The sequence below is a fragment of the Metopolophium dirhodum genome, chromosome 1 (assembly GCF_019925205.1).
Source record: "Metopolophium dirhodum isolate CAU chromosome 1, ASM1992520v1, whole genome shotgun sequence".
Lineage (NCBI taxonomy): Eukaryota > Metazoa > Arthropoda > Insecta > Hemiptera > Aphididae > Metopolophium > Metopolophium dirhodum.
The window spans coordinates 106,734,671-106,755,210 of NC_083560.1; the positions used below are offsets into that span (position 1 = coordinate 106,734,671).

General features: G+C 28.1%; 1 protein-coding gene across 2 annotated transcripts; it reads left to right on the plus strand.

The window, feature by feature from the left end:
* The first annotated feature begins 627 nt into the window (after positions 1 to 627).
* Positions 628 to 12,800, plus strand: LOC132953634 (bifunctional glutamate/proline--tRNA ligase-like). 2 transcript variants are annotated; one of them, XM_061026008.1, is made up of 25 exons: positions 630 to 1,108; positions 1,766 to 1,808; positions 2,807 to 2,975; positions 3,055 to 3,181; positions 3,350 to 3,545; positions 4,133 to 4,304; positions 5,639 to 5,890; positions 6,041 to 6,475; positions 6,541 to 6,888; positions 6,953 to 7,067; positions 7,532 to 7,606; positions 8,191 to 8,406; positions 8,492 to 8,707; positions 8,817 to 9,032; positions 9,118 to 9,333; positions 9,420 to 9,635; positions 9,722 to 9,937; positions 10,025 to 10,240; positions 10,568 to 10,921; positions 10,994 to 11,146; positions 11,221 to 11,338; positions 11,406 to 11,740; positions 11,828 to 12,064; positions 12,134 to 12,465; positions 12,539 to 12,800. In XM_061026008.1, the coding sequence occupies exons 1-25, from the start codon at positions 1,064 to 1,066 to the stop codon at positions 12,705 to 12,707; spliced, it is 5,187 nt and encodes a 1,728-aa protein (XP_060881991.1). In that variant the 5' UTR covers positions 630 to 1,063; the 3' UTR covers positions 12,708 to 12,800. The 2 variants fall into 2 exon arrangements, with proteins under 2 accessions (XP_060881992.1, XP_060881991.1); XM_061026009.1 differs by lacking the exon at positions 8,492 to 8,707 and having other exon boundaries at positions 628 to 1,108.
* Positions 12,801 to 20,540: the final 7,740 nt, after the last annotated feature.

Genomic DNA, 20,540 nt, shown 5'->3' on the forward strand with positions numbered 1-20,540 from the left:
CGACTAGACCACCAAAAAATTAGCCCAAGTTACGCCACTGGGTTAAAACATAAGTCTCATACGAGAGTGTAAATATTGTCTATCCAATTGAAGAACAAAAACTAATTAGTAAATACGTAATAGTAATATTTTTGGTTTGTTTTAATGAAATTGTATTTATTTTTTGGAGCTTTTGAATGTATACATTTTTTGGTTTGAAATGTTTGAATAAATAACAAATTATAAATTATACATATACTTATACATTATAAAGTATTATGGGAAAGACCTTTTTGGGGTCAAAATCGTTTTTTGACATGAAAACGAAATAGACTGGAACAGTGAAATATTATAAAATTAAAAACAAAATAAATTAACTTAACTTACTTCTTAAAATGAAAAATTAACTCGTTAATTTCACGTTAATTAAGAAAGAAATTTAATAAGTTAACAGTTAAGTTAATGAAAAGCCAAAAGTAACTAGTTAAGTTAAAAAGTTAAAATAAAATTAACTTTTTAACTTAACTTTAACTTTTTAACTCGTTAATGCCCAGCCTTGGTTTTAGGAGTCAACGTTTGAATTAGCTAGGATAATAAATATAATAATAATTAATATTTTTATTAACATAATAGATTATTGGTTATACGGTCGTCCGCTAAGACACAAAAATGAAAAAAAAGCAAAAAAATTCTGTTCCTAGACTGGAATCGATCCTACATTTTCTCTACATCGTATGTAGGTTGTAGTCATAATAAAATATCGGAGTAGTATAATGTCGTAGCAGTAGTAGTACGTGGAAGTTGTGTCAACACCTTTGCCACACGGCAAACCGCACACGATTTGTAGTGTGTACGTAGTACTTCATGACGACGTGCATTATATGTTTGTGCATCGACGCGTCGCTGTTATCAATAATAACTTTTAAGCAATTAACATTAACATGCTGTAATTTGATATTTTTATATTCATTATTTTCAATATTGCTTTCTCTTTTTTCCGCTTTTGCCGATTGAGGGAAGCGTAATATACCTTTCGTGGTATTCTCGTTTCTTGTGATTTCTCGTTCGTGTTGGTCGATTGAACATGAGTAACGCTCCTGAAAAAGATTTGGCCAGTCTGGAGCAGCAGGTAAGACGAACTGCATTTCATAATACATTTTTTTTAAACATTTTTAAATAATTAAATCTATAATCCGGAAAAAGTAATATATTAATTATGACGTGGACAATGTATGTAATATGTGCAATAGACAGTAGTTTTGACGCTAATTTTTAGTCAGGTTATCCAGGTACTAGCTGTACCATGATGAAATCTAAAAGTATTGTTCATCGGGACATTGAAATAACAGTTACCAATTGATATGTACAGTAATATCTCGGTAATCCGGCAGATAACGAAACGCTGGATTATTTGAAGTTCATAAATAAAAACATTTTTACTTATTGCAAAACCTGAATCCCTTCAACATTTTAAATGAACACGTACCTAATACAACACATTAACTAACCGATACACAATACACACATCAACGTTAACGGAATGAAAACTAAATGTCTAATCGATTAATTCAAAATTAAATCTATTAGTTTTATCATTCATGATAATAAACTTATGATTAGTATAGCAAAAAAAAAAAAAATAGCCAGATTACTGGACTCGATTATCGAGAGTCTACTGTAATTGTTTTGTCTGTTGGAAAGATGTCATCTGTGTCCAATTTATTACATTATACACAAATAAAAAACAGATAATAATGATTTATCTGTTTTTTTTTATTTGTTGTAGTTGGCTGCTCCAGACTTGCAAAATACATATGCAAAAAAACAAGGTAAGTTTTGGTATTTAATGCAGTTATTATGACATAATATATTAGACATTTTAATTTTTGTGATTATTTATCTGGCTGCAAGACTGTATATATATTTTTTATTTGTGTTAATATAAATACAAATATCTTAATCAAATTATTCTAGTATCTGACGATAACTATTTACTGATGAATATTTTATTAGTGTATTTCCATGTTAGTATTCTGACATAGCTACCAATCAGGTTAGGCAGACAAACCTTTGGCTTCAATTTTCGTTAAGCATTATAATTTCAATAATAACTTATAATAAAAAAAACCTTTCATAAAAGAATGACAATTTCAAATACTTGAAAAATATTTAAATCACAACTTGCTCTCAAAAATAAAAATAAAAAAGTTTTCTTAAATAATTTTATTACAGCACTAGCCTCCAAGCACATAATTCATTTTTATATTTTGTGATATAATTACACAATGTCTATTAAAATAATACCTAACCTGTCTATAACATTTGTAAATTGTACTTGCTTAATGTCAATTTAAATCGATTTATGTTTTTGGTATTTGGTTATTGTATTATTGATTAACTAATTAAAAAAAAAAATTATTTAAAGAAAACTTCTATCAGTAAATAGCTTAGAAATGTTGTTATAATATACATATTATGTAAATTAGTTCTATGGCCTATTCATTTGATAATATATTTCTTTAGTTCATAAATGTATTTATTTCTTTGTAGTTATAATAATATGACTAATTATGAATTTATAACAATGATAGATACAATACCTTATTCAACATCTATAATACATATATTGTAATATTGTATTGTAACAATTTTTACGTTTTATTATAGACACTTAACTCCATAAAAAAATGGTCTATATTATAATTCTTAAATTTTAAGTATTCAAAAATTTTAAATTCATTTAAATAAAAATTAAAAACAATAGGTAGGTAAATAAGTTGTTAAAGTAATATAGGTCTTAATTAATAATATATTGATTATTATATAGGATCTACTTCTGTTCTCAAAAGTAAGAAAACGGAAACCAAAAAGAATGAAAGAGCCCCAAAACCGCAAAAGTCTGTTGAAGACAATAGTAAACAACAAGGAAAGTTTGTGGAATTACCGGGAGCTGAAATGGGAAAGGTTGTTGTTAGATTTCCTCCAGAAGCAAGCGGGTTAGTGCCTATGTGTTATGTATATTTTCATATTATATGCTTTATAGTTAATTTAATATTAATAATACATTGTTTTCAGATATTTGCATATTGGTCATGCAAAAGCTGCTCTATTAAATCAACACTATCAATTGGCTTTTAATGGACGTCTTATAATGCGTTTTGATGATACAAATCCAGCAAAGGAGAAGGAAGATTTTGAGAAGGTAAAAGAAAATAATATACATGATGTAACAAATTCAATATCTTCTTATTTTTACTAATTTGTCTGGTTTGCTTTTTTTTTGTCTATTTTAAAACAAATATTAAAATAAAAACCATATATTAAATAATGAGTTATGAGATTTAATCATAAATATTTTACTTTGTTTAAGGTTATATTAGAAGACGTTAATATGTTAAAAATTAAGCCCGATACTTTTACATATACTTCTGATCATTTTGATAAAATGTTAGATATATGTGAGAATGGAATGTTGAAAGAAGGCTTAGCTTATGTGGATGACACGGATGGAGATAAAATACGTTTGGAACGCGAGCAAAGAATAGATTCAATAAATCGAAACAACTGTAAGTCTTATGATTTAAATCTATTTAAAAATTATAAAAAATGTAAAGAACTCAAATATTTAATAATTAAGTACCTTACAGAGTTTTGAATTAAAGTTAATGTCTTGGTTATTATAAACAATAGCATTGACTAAATATCACAGGCGTGCACATTGAAGTGACTTGTAAGGATATACACACACTTGAAGTTTTTTTTTTTTAGTACCTATAACAAACCAAAAAATGAGTCAAAAAAGACTTAAATAATTTTCTAAAAACTTCTACGAAACTGCTGGAATTTGGAAGTTTCATTAAATTATAATACATGATAACTTTCCGTTATTGTAGGTTTTATTTATAATTTTTTTAGTATGTTTACTTTTTATAAGAGTTGGGACAGTATAAAGGAGTGGGTGGTAAAAAAAAAATAGCCAAATCTGCTATTTAAAAGTCTGTGCACGCCAATTCTAAAAGTCTTGGCTATTAATTTAATTATAATATAATAGTCTATAATAGTCCAACTTTATCAGAAAGTTTGTTATTGGAGCGTATTGTTTGGATTCCGACTATGTTATGCAATTTTTAAAATTAATTTACTCACATTTCAGCAATTGAGAAGAACCTAGAATTGTGGAAACAAATGGTTTTAGGTACAGAAATCGGTCTTAAGTGTTGTGTTCGGGCTAAAATTGATATGCAATCTGCAAATGGATGTTTGCGAGATCCAACAATATATCGTTGCAAGCCTGAACACCATCCTAGAACTGGTGATAAGTATAAGTAAGGATATTAAAACATATTATTTTATAGAATCAATGTGATCTATTCAATTATCATAAGATCATAAGTAAAGACTGGATTTATATGCGCTTAAAATCTTGAAAATGAGATGCTTCTGTGCTCTATTATTTCATCAAAATAATCTTTTATATGCAAAAATATTCTTTTTCATAAAAATGTATTAAACACTGAAAAAACAAATAAAAGTAATAGTTATATTTAATCTATAATATGGTGATATACTGCCATACTGGTGTACCTATATTTAACTGTTGTAAATTGTAACACAAACTTATGAATTCAAAAAATAATAATACTAAAATAAAAAACAATTCTATATAGTTCATTAACAGAATAATATTATGTGAATTAAGTGAATTACTTAATATAACTTGTAGTGTTCCCCAAGGTACAGTACTTGGTCCTCTTTTATTCATTATTTTTTTAAATGATCTTTTAAAAATACAAAATAATACTAATATTGAATTATTCAGTTTTGCTGACAACACAGCTATATTAGTTACTAACAAATCAATTGATAATTTATTTAGTGAATCAAATAAAGTCCTAAATAATGTGTATTATTGGTTCTGTAAAAATAAATTAAAATTGAATTTATCTAAATTTCAATTTATTTGTTTTTTGAAATAAATTCATCTAATATTCTTATAAATTACAATTTAACTGTCTATTCATTGAAATGTATATCCAATTTTAATTGTTTATGCCCTTCAAATTGTATTAATATTGAAGAAGTACAATAAATAAAATATCTAGGATTAGTTTTAAATTATAAATTAAAATGGGATAAGCATATTATTTCAATTAACAATAAATTACGCACATTTTTCTTATTTTCAAAGAAACTAGTTATCTATTTAATAATTCCTATAAAAGAAATATATATTTAACTTTGATTCAATCTTTTTATTCATATGATATATCTATTTGGGGAGGAACTTTTTATAATAATTAAATAAACTTAATATTACTATAAATTGTATCATACAATTTTTATTAAATCTGCCTATTTTAACTAGTACAACAATAATATTTAAAGAACTAAATGTGAAAAATCTGAATGCTGCAATATTGTATTTTCATTTGTATAATTTGATCTAAAACCTGTTGCAAAAATATAATTCATTATAATTATAATTAAAATCAGTAAAACTAAAAAAAAAAATGGTAAATGTACCTAATATATTTATTTGAAATTCTTATTTCTTTAATTTACAAATTAGTATTTATATTTTGTTTAATTATTGTTCATTAATATGTTGTTTATGTATGAATTACATATATTTGAATAATTATTATTTATGTTCTTTTAGGGTATATCCAACTTATGACTTTGCTTGTCCTATTGTGGATAGTTTTGAAGGTGTTACTCATTGTTTACGTACCACAGAGTATACTGATCGCGATGCTCAATATTATTGGTTTTGTGATGCATTAAAGCTTGGTACTCGCAGCAATGAAACCCGACCTTATGTGTGGTCGTATTCAAGATTAAATATGACTAATACTGTTCTATCGAAACGAAAGTTAACTTGGTTTGTTGAACAAGGCCACGTAGATGGATGGTTAGTATAATTGATAAATATAAATACTTTAATAATTTACCTAGTATGTATATAATTAGTTTCTTTTATAGTTTACTAATTGAAATTACAGATAGGTTCTTAATTTTATTACAACATTTAATTATACATACATTTTTTTTTACGTTTAAGGGATGATCCACGAATGCCGACTGTCCGTGGTGTCTTCAGGAGAGGAATGCAGGTGGAAGCATTGAAACAATTCATAGTGGCCCAAGGATCTTCCAGAACTGTTACAGCTATGCAATGGGATAAAATTTGGTCATTGAACCGCAGTATCGTTGATTCAATAGCACCAAGACATACTGCTTTGTTATTATCCAATTCAAATAAAGAAAATGTAGCATTATCTTATCCACCAGTTGAAGTTGTTGTAGAGAATGTTGAAAAACCATATAAAATTGACAATGTCCCTAAACATCCTAAAAATTCTCAATTAGGATTAAAGAATTGTGTCTGGGCCGCACCTAAAATTCTTATAGATTATAGTGATGCAGAGTTATTAGAAGCTGGACGAAGAGCAACATTTATTAACTGGGGAAATCTCCTGATAAACCGTATAGAAAGGTAATACTTATTGATAGGAAATCATAATAACATATAGATCATTAATTGTATCTTTGCTTCTTTAGGAACCAAAATAATAATAAAATAGAGAGAATTCATGCAGTGTCTGATCTTGAAAACACAGATTTTAAATCTACAGTCAAAGTTACGTGGTTACCAAAAACCGATTATTCAGAATCTGAAGAAGTTTTGCCTATTCTGGTACCAGTTGTTTGTGTTTATTTTGATCACTTAATTAGTAAAGCAGTATTAGCCAAAGATGATGATTTCAAGCAATACTTAAATACAGAAAATAGTCGTTGGGAATTGCAAATGATAGGTGATTCAGAGTTGAAAGATTTAAAAAAAGGAGATGTGATTCAGTTACAACGTAGAGGTTATTTTATATGTGATTCTACATACCAGCCATACAGGTAAGAATTAGTTATAGACATTTTTTTGTCTTCAATGTTTGATAAAATAAATAATTTTTTGAAGCATTCACACGGGAAAAGAAACGCCACTAGTATTGTTTAACATACCTGATGGTCACACTAAATCAGCAACTCCAATAACTACCGTTCCTTTACCAATCACCACAAGTAATATTAAGGTAATTAAAACTAATTATGCCTATATCAATAAAAAAAAAACTGTTCACCAATCATCAGCTTACCATAGTTTTTGATATACATGATGGATTTTTGGCATCATTTGCATAAACATAGTTTTCTTTGTTTTTTAAAATTATATTTTTGTCATCCAAATTTATGAATATCTATTTATTTTTTTTTGTTCAATTTGTTTTATATTTCTATTACTCATATAAGTTTTTTTTTTAATTTTTCTATGAATTTTACTGGGAGTTTGGAAAACTGTTCATCAGTCAACATTTATTGAATAAAATATGTTAAGTGTTATTTTACGACCAAGCTCGTCTTATAACTTTTTTTTATAAGTAATTTACAAAAATATTTTACCATGCTCAACTTTTTAAATTATACACTGAAGTCTTAATTAAAAATAAGTCTGTACAACCATTTCACAAAAATAATTGTAGTTTTGCTTTCATTACAGAAAAATACAAACAAGAACATTGACACTGTAATTAGCCAGATAAATGATCAAGCTAATAAAATACATGTTATGACGGTATGATGAATTTTTTATTGTTATTTTATAACCACTCAGTATTTAAATTTATTAAATTAACTGCAGAATAACAAAAGTGTATTATATTTCTATTAATAAACATGTTTTTTAAGTTATTTAATGTTGATGTATCTATTCATACATTTATTTTTATACTCATATGTAGAGCAAGAACTTAATGTACCAACATTTCTTAAAATATTCACTTATGCATATAAATATAAGTTTAAAAAAAAAAAAAACTTCACCAAATAATAATAAGAATATTGTTGCGTTCAATTTATAATACTAACTATTTATTTGAGGTGTTTAAAAATATTTTATATATGCAATAAAATATAAGAATATCACCTTACATTAAATAATATGAAATGTATACAAAAAATTTTCAAAATGAACTAAAAATGTTTAGCTTTTAATCACAAAGTCGTGAATTGTATTTTGTACTTTCTAAGCATATAACCAACCATAAAAAATATTCAAAAACATGAAAGTCCTGGCTCTACTTATAAGTTTAAAGTTTTGAATCAACTAATAGTTAAAACAATTATAAATGTCCTAATGATACATATTTTAAACTATAGGCTGACTTAGAAGAAGCTGGAAAAGTCTTACATGCATTAAAAGCAGAATATAAAAGTATTGCTGGAGTTGATTTTCCTTCAGGTGGTATTCCCACACCACAGCTAGTCAGTAACACTAATTTGGATCAAAGTAAACCTTCTGTAGATGCAATAGTTGTGAAAATTAACGAACAAGGAGATAAAGTGCGATCAATGAAAAACAGTAAAGCTTCTAAAGTGTGTAAACAATTTTTAGCATTCCTAATCACTAAAAGCCTTATAACTAGAATTTTTTTTTTAATTCCAATTTTTAATGATTTAGGCAGACATTGGGGAAGCTGTCAAAGTCTTGCTTGCTTTGAAAGCAGAGTATAAAAGTATTGCTGGGGTTGATTTTCCTGCAGGTGGTATTCCCACACCACAGCTAGTCAGTAATGCTGATTCTGATCAAAGTAAACCTTCTGTAGATTCAATTGTTGTGAAGATTAACGAACAAGGAGATAAAGTGCGATCAATGAAAAACAGTAAAGCTTCTAAAGTACGTAAACAATTTTTAGCATTCCCAATCACTAAAAACCTTACAACTCGGAATTTTTTTTTCAATTTCTCTTCATAGTCAATTTTAATTGTAATTTTTATTAATTTAGGCAGACATAGGGGAAGCTGTCAAAGTCTTACTTGCTTTGAAAGCAGAATATAAAAGTATTGCTGGGGTTGATTTTCCTTCAGGTGGTATTCCCACACCACAGCTAGTCAGTAACACTAATTCTGATCAAAATAAACCTTCTGTAGATGCAATAGTTGTGAAAATTAACGAACAAGGAGATAAAGTGCGATCAATGAAAAACAGTAAAGCTTCTAAAGTAAGAAAACAATTTTTAGCATTCCCAATCACTAAAAGCCTTATAACTAAATTTTTTTTTTTAATTCAAATTTTTATTGATTTAGGCAGACATTGGGGAAGCTGTCAAAGTCTTACTTTCTTTGAAAGCAGAATATAAAAGTATTGCTGGAGTTGATTTTCCTTCAGGTGGTATTCCCACACCACAGCTAGTCAGTAACACTAATTCTGATCAAAATAAACCTTCTGTGGATGCAATAGTTGTGAAAATTAACCAACAAGGAGATAAAGTGCGATCAATGAAAAACAGTAAAGCTTCTAAAGTATGTAAACCATTTTTAGCATTCCCAATCACTAAAAGCCTTATAATTAGAATTTATTTTTTTAATTTCAATTTTTATTGATTTAGGCAGACATTGGGGAAGCTGTCAAAGTCTTGCTTGCTTTGAAAGCAGAGTATAAAAGTATTGCTGGAGTTGATTTTCCTTCAGGTGGTATTCCCACACCACAGCTAGTCAGTAACACTAATTTGGATCAAAGTAAACCTTCTGTAGATGCAATTGTTGTGAAGATTAACGAACAAGGAGATAAAGTGCGATCAATGAAAAACAGTAAAGCTTCTAAAGTACGTAAACAATTTTTAGCATTCCCAATCACTAAAAGCCTTATAACTAGAATTTTTTTTTTTAATTTCAATTTTTATTGATTTAGGCAGACATTGGGGAAGCTGTCAAAGTCTTGCTTGCTTTGAAAGCAGAGTATAAAAGTATTGCTGGGGTTGATTTTCCTGCAGGTGGTATTCCCACACCACAGCTAGTCAGTAATGCTGATTCTGATCAAAGTAAACCTTCTGTAGATGCAATTGTTGTGAAGATTAACGAACAAGGAGATAAAGTGCGATCAATGAAAAACAGTAAAGCTTCTAAAGTACGTAAACAATTTTTAGCATTCCCAATCACTAAAAGCCTTATAACTAGAATTTTTTTTTTTTAATTTCAATTTTTATTGATTTAGGCAGACATTGGGGAAGCTGTCAAAGTCTTGCTTGCTTTGAAAGCAGAGTATAAAAGTATTGCTGGGGTTGATTTTCCTGCAGGTGGTATTCCCACACCACAAGCAGATAATTCTAACTCTGAGTTAAGTAAACCTTCTTCTGCTGATGCTGTAGTACGGCATATAAATGAACAATGTGAAAAAACAATGTTGACGAAAAACAGTAATACTTCAAAAGTATGTATATAGTTTCTGATTGTCGTATAAAAGAAAAATAACAAAGAATTTGATCAAATTATAATCTAGTTTAAATCTTTTAATTGTTAGTGAAAATGTCCAATCCTAATTCTTAAGATTATTTAAAAAAAAAAATAATAAATTGCATAAGGATAATTATTGTTAATTAAAATAATTCAAACTCAGATTAACAAAATAAATAAATTGTTTAATGAATAGATAATAGAAAAATCAAAAACAATAAATAAATACAAATGAAGAAATATATTAAAACACAATCTATAAAATATATTATTTAATTTGAACATGAAAAATGAAACATTTTAGGATAAAAAATCGAAGAAAAAAGAGAATATTGCTGTGGCCACTACTAAAACTTCAGATAGTACAAACACCAAAAAAGTAACAAAATTAGGGTTGGAAGTTCTAAAGGTATCTGAAAACCTTGGAGAATGGTATTCTCAAGTGTTGGTTAAAGGCGAAATGATTGAATATTATGATGTAAGTGGATGTTACGTGCTCAGGCCTTGGGCTTACAGAATATGGGAATTAATACAAGAATGGTTCGATGCACGGATTAAGAGAAAGCCTCTTAATGTGCGGAATTGTTATTTCCCAATGTTTGTATCACAAGGAGCATTAGAAAGAGAAAAAGAACATATTGCAGATTTTGCACCGGAGGTAAAATTCCAAAAACATAGTATATGAAATAAGATAAATTTAACTCATATAATGAAATTAATGTCTTAATAGGTAGCTTGGGTTACCAAATCTGGTGAAACGGATTTAGCTGAACCTATTGCTATAAGACCAACTAGTGAGACTGGGATGTATCCAGCTTTTGCGAAATGGATTCAGTCGTACAGAGACTTGCCTTTGAAACTCAATCAATGGAACAGCGTTGTGGTGCATTATTTGTTTCCATTTAATTTATAAAATATTAGGGAGAATTTCTGTTTAAATTTATTTATTTATTTTAGAGGTGGGAATTCAAACACCCTCAACCCTTCTTGAGAACTAGAGAGTTTTTGTGGCAAGAGGGTCATAATGCGTATGCAACTAGAGAAGAAGCAGAACGTGATGTATTAATAACATTAGGTTAGTTGGAAAAAATTATTATAATTAATGATATTGTTGGTTGATTGTTGATTTGCGATATTTTTAGGTTATTATGAGTATGTATATAAGAATATGCTGGCAGTACCAGTGATAAAAGGTAAAAAAACTGAAAAAGAAAAGTTTGCTGGAGGAATATTTACTACTACTTGTGAAGCATATGTAGCATCTAGCGGTCGCGCAATTCAAGGTGCCACCTCACATTATCTGGGTACCAATTTTGCTAAAATGTTTGATGTTCATTTTGAACATCCAGACACACACGAGAAATCATTTGTTCATCAGATTTCATTTGGAATGACAACTAGAACTATTGGTGTTATGGTAATGGTTCATGGTGATGACCGCGGGCTGGTTTTACCTCCACGCATAGCATCTATTCAAGTAAATATAGAGTTTTCAATAATTGATCATTAATTTCAAATTAGCTATCGGTTGCTGTTTTGTTAAACATATTACATTTAAATTTAGGTAATTATTGTACCATGTGGTGTAGGCGTTAGCACAGCAAACGAAGTCAAAGATAATTTGACTAGAACTTGTTTAGATGTATGTAACAGATTAAAAGGAGATAGTCTGATAGAAACTGATGATGAAAATGACAATAACGTTATCCAACATCGTAATTCTTCCTTAATGATAAGAGCGGATACTGACTTGCGAGATAATTATTCACCTGGATGGAAGTTCAACCACTGGGAGTTGAAGGTATTTATTTATTAATTTTTGAATTATGTTTGATCTAAAATAGTTGTGATTGTAAAATTTGATTTTTAGGGGGTTCCATTGAGGTTAGAAATTGGACCAAAAGATTTGGATCGAAACCAAATGGTAGCTGTGCGGCGAGATAATGGAGATAAACTAACTATTCCCTTAGAGGGACGTCCAAATGATGGTGGAAACGACAAGATGGTTGTAAGAATAACCGAGTTATTGAATCAAATACAACAAGATATGTACAATAAAGCAGAACAGGAGATGAAAGAAAATGTTGTGATATGTCGTAAATGGTCTGAGTGTGCTGCGCAGTTAGCAGCAAAACGTTTATTATTGATACCGTTTTGTGGACGTCCTATTTGCGAGGATAACATCAAACGGGATACCACATTGTATGAAAATATTATATACTCATTAGTTTATAATTTACTATAATTTAATGTTTTTGTATTAATTATTTCGTAGGGACGATGGTACTGCAGATGTTGGTGCTTCGACAATGGGAGCAAAGTCGTTATGTGTGCCATTTGAACAGCCCAAGGGATCAGATATATTGAAATCCAATGACCAGTGTATACATCCAGAATGTGGGCAGCCAGCTGGGTCTTTCACCCTATTTGGCCGCAGTTATTAAATTAAGATGTTCGCTTAATGAAACTGAATAATTTTTGGTTTTATGATTAAAACACTTATGTTTATGATTCAATACAATACCATCATTTGTAAATTGTTTTTGTAATCAAACGTTTTTTTTTACCGTAAAACATGGTTTTGTAATTCAAATATGAAGCTGCAGTTAACAGTTAAAATACATATTATAAAAATTGTATAGGAGAATTTTTTTAATAACCGTAAAAAGCCTGATTTTCAATATCATACTCCGATTATACAATATTACACGGTAAATTTAAAATTAACTAGTTTTTTTACTTTTTATCGATTAATTATTTAATTAATTAATAAAAATTGAGCTTCTTATGATTATTTAAAAAATTTTATTATATGTATTTTTATTTTTTACTGTAAACTGCTTTAATAAACCGTATTACTTAAATTACAAAACCATGTTTTTATGCCATAGTTTGTCCACTATTGCGTCCTCTTAATTATTATGTCCATGTATTGCAATACTACAACCTATTATATTATAGATTTGTTTGTTTGAACGACTGGCAGGTAGCAACAAAATTATTGCCATTTCTCATCCCTAATCCAGCATACTGTTCATAACAGGGTAAATATTTTAGTGTTTCCTATAAGGCAAAGTTATAATTGTTCAATAAATGTAATACATTCGTCGCTATTTGCTGGTAGCGAGTATTAGGTGGATAGTAGTGATGGAACAGTTTTCATTCAAAGTTTATATCATCATAATTTGAACCACGGTATTAGAAGATGACGTCGGACAAATCCCCACCCTCCTGCCTATTTCAATATTTCCGCTTAATGAGGCAAAAACATTTCCCAATTTGCTGCAAAAGCGCTGCCGGCTAGACTTATTTTGAGGTTAAGAACAATATTTATATGGCATTCGGGTTTATTTTTATGGACTATATTATTATATTATTTTCTCCGACCATATAAACTAGTTGGTTTATAATATACTAGCTAGTTTATATGGTCGAAGGTTATTTTAAACTTGTATAATAGTATAATGCCATTACCTCAAAAAAAAGTCTGCAGGGCAGCGCTCAATTGAACAGCGGCCAAATTTTGAAATGGATTTACCTCACTAAGCGGAATGCTGGTAATGTATAGTTGTCCGACCTTATCTTCTAAGACCGTGATTTGAACACAGACTTCTATACTATATCTAGTATAGAAGTCTGTGGATTTGAACCAAGATATTTGAATCAAGACCACGGTTATCTACTCAGGTTGGAAGACGAGATAAGAATTGTGGCCCCTAAACAGTGTTTTCATGAACTAAAGCGCTAGTAGTCACGGGACCATAATAATAATTATATTATATTGTTGTGGACGGGAATTTACAAAATGTAAAACTTTTTCGTCATGTAAAAATTTAAATATTAATTGTAAACAAGGTTATAGAGTAATAAAATTGTGGAAGAGTTAGTGGGACAATCGCCCACTAGAAATATTGTTGTATGCAGTTATTTATAACGGTGGTGGTAAGGTATAAAGAACATTTATTTTTTGTTTTTATTCTATAGTGGCTAAATAAAGATTGAAGATCAAAATACAAACAAAATACATTAAATTACTCAATTGGAAAATGTCAGTACCTTTATTTTAATAATTTAATTCATCTACAAATCAATGATAATTAGTTCCCAGAAATAAAAAAAATAAATTAAACTGTTAATATCTGTTAATATCTATATATATTTTCCTATTATTTATACACTGTCTTATAATAAACTTAATACATTTTCTTCTCCTTCGATATCTTTCAATTATACAGAGACAACAAATGTAAGTGTAATTGTCGTTTTTACGTATTTGTATAATATATTAAGAGGATGTCAGCGCAATATTTATTTTCTTTCAGGCCCACGAGCAACATAGCTAAAACGCTTTTTCCGAAAATCGTTGTTTATGATTTTGTGTAATCTTAGAGTAAAATTACCTATACAAAAATTATAGAGAATAATATTTTTAAAGGTATGACATAATATCAGTTTAATATTTTTTATCATTTGACTTTGTATTTGACTATCAAATAAGAATAAAAATTTGTTATTTAAAGATGTTAAAAATATTTTGAGAAAATATTTAGACAAATGGATGTATCATACCCTCAAAAATATTATTCTCTATCGTTTTTATAATAGGTTATTTTACTCGAAAATTATTCGAAAAAAAAACGATTCTGCGTAAACATGTTTTGTCTATATGTTGCGCATAAGCCAGACTGAGAAAACGGGCATGTACCAGTTGCCCCCAAATGTGCCTTTTTTTATACCGATTCCCCCCAAACTACCTACAGCAAAATGTATCAGTTGCCCTCAACCAAATGTTTCAGTTGCCCTCAACCGAATGTACAGTCGCCCTCATATGTTAATATATACACGATTACCAGGACCGGCTCAAGGGAAAACAGTGAACTAGGCAAATTCAAATTTTGCCGCCCTTAACAATAGAATATTATCAGTATTTTGAAAATGCCGCCCTCTTACTAATGTGCAGCTTATGTGCCGCCCTAGGCATGGGCCTATGTCACCTACCCCTTGAGCCGGGCCTGACGATTACAATATATAACCCGTAAAATAGGGAAGGTAAATATACAAATAATAAATAAAATTATTTATAAAAATAATGTAAAATAGTAGGTATAAAATGATAGAATCAAATTTTGATATTTGCAATTATATATGATATTGTATTTTATAATAAATAATAAATATAATATATTATACAAATAATGTGGATAAAATGAAAATTGTATTAATAATAATAGCTGCCTACTACTTGGTGCAAAGCAAGGATTTTACCAAAACGCGTAAATTTAGGCGCGTCTAAGTGGATAGGCGATTTATCGCGTGGGTAACAAGTAAAAACAATTTATTATATTAGGCTTTATCAGAATACGCTAGTTATTACCATTTATTAAACCAATCTTTATTAGTATTTTTATGGTTGTTAGAAATTATTATATGATACGATGTTTATACCTACAACCTACGTCTTTCATAGGTACATTTTAGTAGACGAAAAGCACTGACGTTGTAAAACACGATAGAAAATATTACGCGAGTGTATAGTGAAAAGGGCAAGGTTTTATTAGTTTTAAATAATTATACTTTTTATAAAGATCGCATATCAAAAGCGGGTGTGAAATGGCGATGTACATTAAAATTGTGTACTTCAAAGCTGTTTGTGAGTGAAGATGAAACGGTGCTTTTAAAATCGGTTATCGAACCCAAACACAATTTTTTTTTTGTCAAATTATAATATTGAATGCCACATAATTATAATATTTATTATTTCATTGACTTTTTCTTATTATTTTATTAGTAATTATTATAAGTATACGCATTTTTTTCTTTCATTTTATACTATTTTACTATATTTTTATAAATAATTTTATTTATTATTTGTATATTTACCTCCCCTATTTTACAGGCTATATATTGTAATCGTGTATAAATTAACATATGAGGGCAACTGGTACATTCGGTTGGGGGCAACTGGTACATTTGGTCGAGGGCAACTGGTATATTATAAGATCCCGATAACAGTTGTGGGGGCAACTGGTCAACACCCGAGAAAACAAACAATGTGTTGATACCCTAATATTAATAGTTATAAAAATCAGGAATTGTCAACAGTGGCGTGCTCAGGATGGGGGATAGGGGTTATATCCCCCGTTGTCTTTTTTTTTACCGACCTATAGAAAACCACTTATTAGTACAGCTGTCATTCATTTTTCTAAATTATCAATTTTCATCTTTGAGTCAACCAGCTTGAAATTTAATACGAGGCTCCTAATATATTCTTACAATGGTAGTTCAAAAATATTAAAAATACAGTCACAATTTTTTTTTATAAGCATTTATTTCGAATTTTGACAAATTACGTAAAAATCACGAAAATGTGCAAATTATTTTGAGTTAGAAATTCTTAAAAAATTTTATCTAACTATCTTGTAATATTTTCTATTTTGTAGTTACAAATGTATATATATTAATAATAACAATAAAAGTCTAGTATAAAACATCTTAGGCTGTCAAACAATCTCTGCTCAGAACCGTTTTTTTGCACACATATGATATATAATTGAATTCAAATTTACAGTCACCCACTTTTATATAGCCTACTGTACAGCAGAGCGATTTCCACTTACCCGCTTTTTTTCGCTTGTTTAAAAAACAAATGTTGTCCCCCCCCCCATTTTAAATTCCTGGGTACGCCACTGAGAATTGAACATGTTCATAGAGTATCCTTTTGCTTAATGATTAAAATACTAAATAGCTAATTTTAGATTCTGAGCGAAGCGATGAATGTATTGATTTTACAATGATGTGTGTTTTTTTTAATTTTATTTTTTTTAATTTTTAATTTTTATTTTTGTGTCTGTCATCACATTTTAGGACAGTAAAAGTGCTTGGATTTTCTTCAACAGTAACTTTTCTGATAGGAAAGTGAATCTAGTTGGTACTTTGGGGGGGTCAAAAGTAAAAATTTCCCAGTAGTTTTCAAAAGTGACGTGAAAAACTAAAGAAAAATTAAGGAAAAACGGGAATTTTTACGCAAAATCTGTTTTCGAGAAAATCGATTTTGGTTTTTGGTGTAACTCTAGAACAAATGACCGTAGGGACATAAAATTTTGACTGAATGTTTATTATTGCATTTCCTATTATACACCATAACATTTTCCAAATATTTTGATTAGTTGTTGTCTTCAGTCTACAATTCAACATTTTTGACTGATTGCCATACATCCCAAACAGGTAAGTTTCTGATTTTTTTTTTTAATTTCTAGAATTATACATTTCTGTATTCTTTAGTAATACAAACTATTAAAATAATAATTTGAATAAATTGAAAATAGTTTATAATGTTAAAATGATTTTATTATTTAGATTTGTGTGTTGAACCTAATTAATGTTATATACTTATATATTATAATAACATAATAATATTAAGACTGGACTTTGAAATTAGTACACAGAAAAGTCAATGTAAAAGTCACCTAATATTGGAACAATGAGATATTGATATAAAGTGGAAAAAGTATAACTATTAAAACTTCAATAATTATTATTACATAGTACATAGGTATTTATTTGGTTTTTGGTGTAACTCTAAAACAAATGACTGTAGGGACATGAAATTTTGACTGAATGTTTATATTAGCATTTTCTATACACCATACAATTTTGAAAATATTTTGACTCTTTTTGAGCTGCTTACGGACATTGTCAGTTTTCAATTTTTTTAGTTTTTTTTTCTATAAATATCAATAAAATTTTATCTGTTGAGTAAAAAAGCTTGAAAATTTAATAGAAGGCTCCTAGGTTATTGTTTCAAAAGCAGATGAAAAAAATTAAAAATCCATAGTCACAGTTTTTATTTATAAGCATTTAAAGTTCAAATTTTGACAAAATACGGAAAAATCACGAAAATTTAACAATTTTCTTATTTTATTGTAATTGAAATACGAATGACTGTAGATATTTGAAAATTTCACTGAATGTTTATATTAGCATTTCCAATACACCATACAATTTTGAAAATATTTTGACTCTTTTTGAGCGGTTTACGGACATTGTCAGTTTTCAATTTTTTTTAGTTTTTTTTTCTATAAATATCAAAAAAATTTTATTTGTTGGGTAAAAAGCGTTAAAATTTAATGCAAGGCTCCTGATATAATGTTACAATAACAGTTGAAAAATATTAAAAATACATAGCCACAATTTTTCGTTATAAGCATTTAAAGTTCAAATTTTAACAATATTTATCAAATTTAAAATTTAATAATTATTTTGTAGTTAAAAATGTATAAAATGTTCAACTTTTATAGTTAAGGATTGAAAATTTAAAACAAGGCTCCACGTAAACTAGGTTATATATAAATTACTTTATTCGCAATAATATCATCAAATATACTTAGTAATACTATAGGCTGACTGACCGTTTTCGCTCAGAATCGTTTTTCTTATATAATGATATTATATCATTGAATTCAAATTTAACACCATCCATTACAGTGACCTACTTGTAACCTACTGTACAGAAGAGCAACATCCAATTACTCACCTTTTTTTTATTTGAGCCTCAAAAACTAAGGTATGGTAAATTTTTATTATGAAAAATAAAGCTTGAATTTAAAATAATAATAATTTTCTGTATTGCTTATTTACGTAATTTCTAATAATTACGGTCCGATACGGATAATTATACGGACATACCAAACGCACACACACACGTACACACATTATAGACAAAACAATGATATTTTGATTGGCTCGCATATTTTATTAATATTATCCGTTAAATTCTTAATATAATTAACAATAAACATAAATAGATGTTTCTGAATTATGGCTTTAGCGATTTCCCGAAACAATGTAGGTATTTTTTTTTTCAATTAATTGGTTATTAGCAAGGTAATTTTAATACATGGTAGTGCTACTTCACTATCGAAATCTAGATTATTATTATTAATCAAAACCTACAGTACCCTCCCCCACAAACCCACAGAGTAATGACTTCAGCTGTCGAAGCCTAAAGCAAAAAAAAATTATGAGAGTAGTATAATTTTTGGACAAAAATAAAAATGAATATGACTTAATTATAACAATAAAATGTAATCTTAAAATTTAAATGAAAATATATTCCAAATGATAATTCTAACTGAAAAATATATGTTAGTTTGGAAAACAAGTGCAGTTAAGAATAAAAATAATTTTTATCTTTCAAATGTATCTAGATAAATTATAACCAACTATCTTTTATCTTTATCTAGATAAATATTTAGTTATCTTTGCACATACCATATATTACTTCATTGCATAATTTTTTTTGCTAAAGGTTAGGGAACTTATACAATCTAAAAAAAGGTGGGTAAGTGAATGTCGCTCTGATGTACAGTAGGTCACAAGTGGGTCACTGTAATGGATGGTGTTAAATTTGAATTCAATGATGTAATAATATCATTGTATAAGAAAAACGATTCTGAGCGAAAACAGTCAGTCAGCGTATGATATTACTAAGTATATTTGATGATATTATTGTGAATAAAGTAATTTATATATAACCTATTTACGTGGAGCCTTGTTTTAAATTTTCAATCTTTAGCTATAAAAGTTGAACATTTTATACATTTTTAACTACAAAATAATTATTAAATTTTAAATTTTATAAATTTTGTTAAAATTTGAACTTTAAATGCTTATAAAAAAAAAATTGTGCCTTTGTATTTTTAATATTTTTCAACTTCTATTGTAACAATATATTAGAAGCCTTGCATTAAATTTTCACGCTTTTTTACCCAACAAATAAAATTTTATTGATATTTATAGAAAAAAAAACTAAAAAAATTGAAAACTGACAATGTCCGTAAACAGCTCAAAAAGAGTCAAAATATTTGGAAAATATTATGGTGTATAGGCAATAAAATTATAAACATTCAGTCAAAATTTCATTTCCCTACGGTCATTTTTTCTAGAGTTACACCAAAAACCAAAATCGATTTTCTCGAAAACAGATTTTGCGTACAAATTCCCGTTTTTTCTTAATTTTTCTTTTGTTTTTCCCGTCGCTTTTGTAAACTACTGGGAAATTTTTACTTTTGACCCCCCAAAGTACCAAAGCACTTTTACTGTCCTAAAAGGTGATTACAGACACAAAAAAAAAATTGAAAATTAAAAAAAAACACACATCATTGTAAAATCAATACATTCATCATTTTTAACTACAAAATAATTATTAAATTTTAAATTTTATAAATTTTGTTAAAATTTGAACTTTAAATGCTTATAAAAAAAAAATTGTGCCTTTG

Coding starts and splice junctions, on each gene's coding strand:
- LOC132953634 (XM_061026008.1), top strand. CDS start 1,064: ATGAGTAACGCTCCTGAAAAAGATTTGGCCAGTCTGGAGCAGCAG. Junction 9,636..9,721: donor AAAACAGTAAAGCTTCTAAA/GTACGTAAACAA, acceptor TTATTGATTTAG/GCAGACATTGGGGAAGCTGT. Junction 11,741..11,827: donor CACGCATAGCATCTATTCAA/GTAAATATAGAG, acceptor ATTTAAATTTAG/GTAATTATTGTACCATGTGG.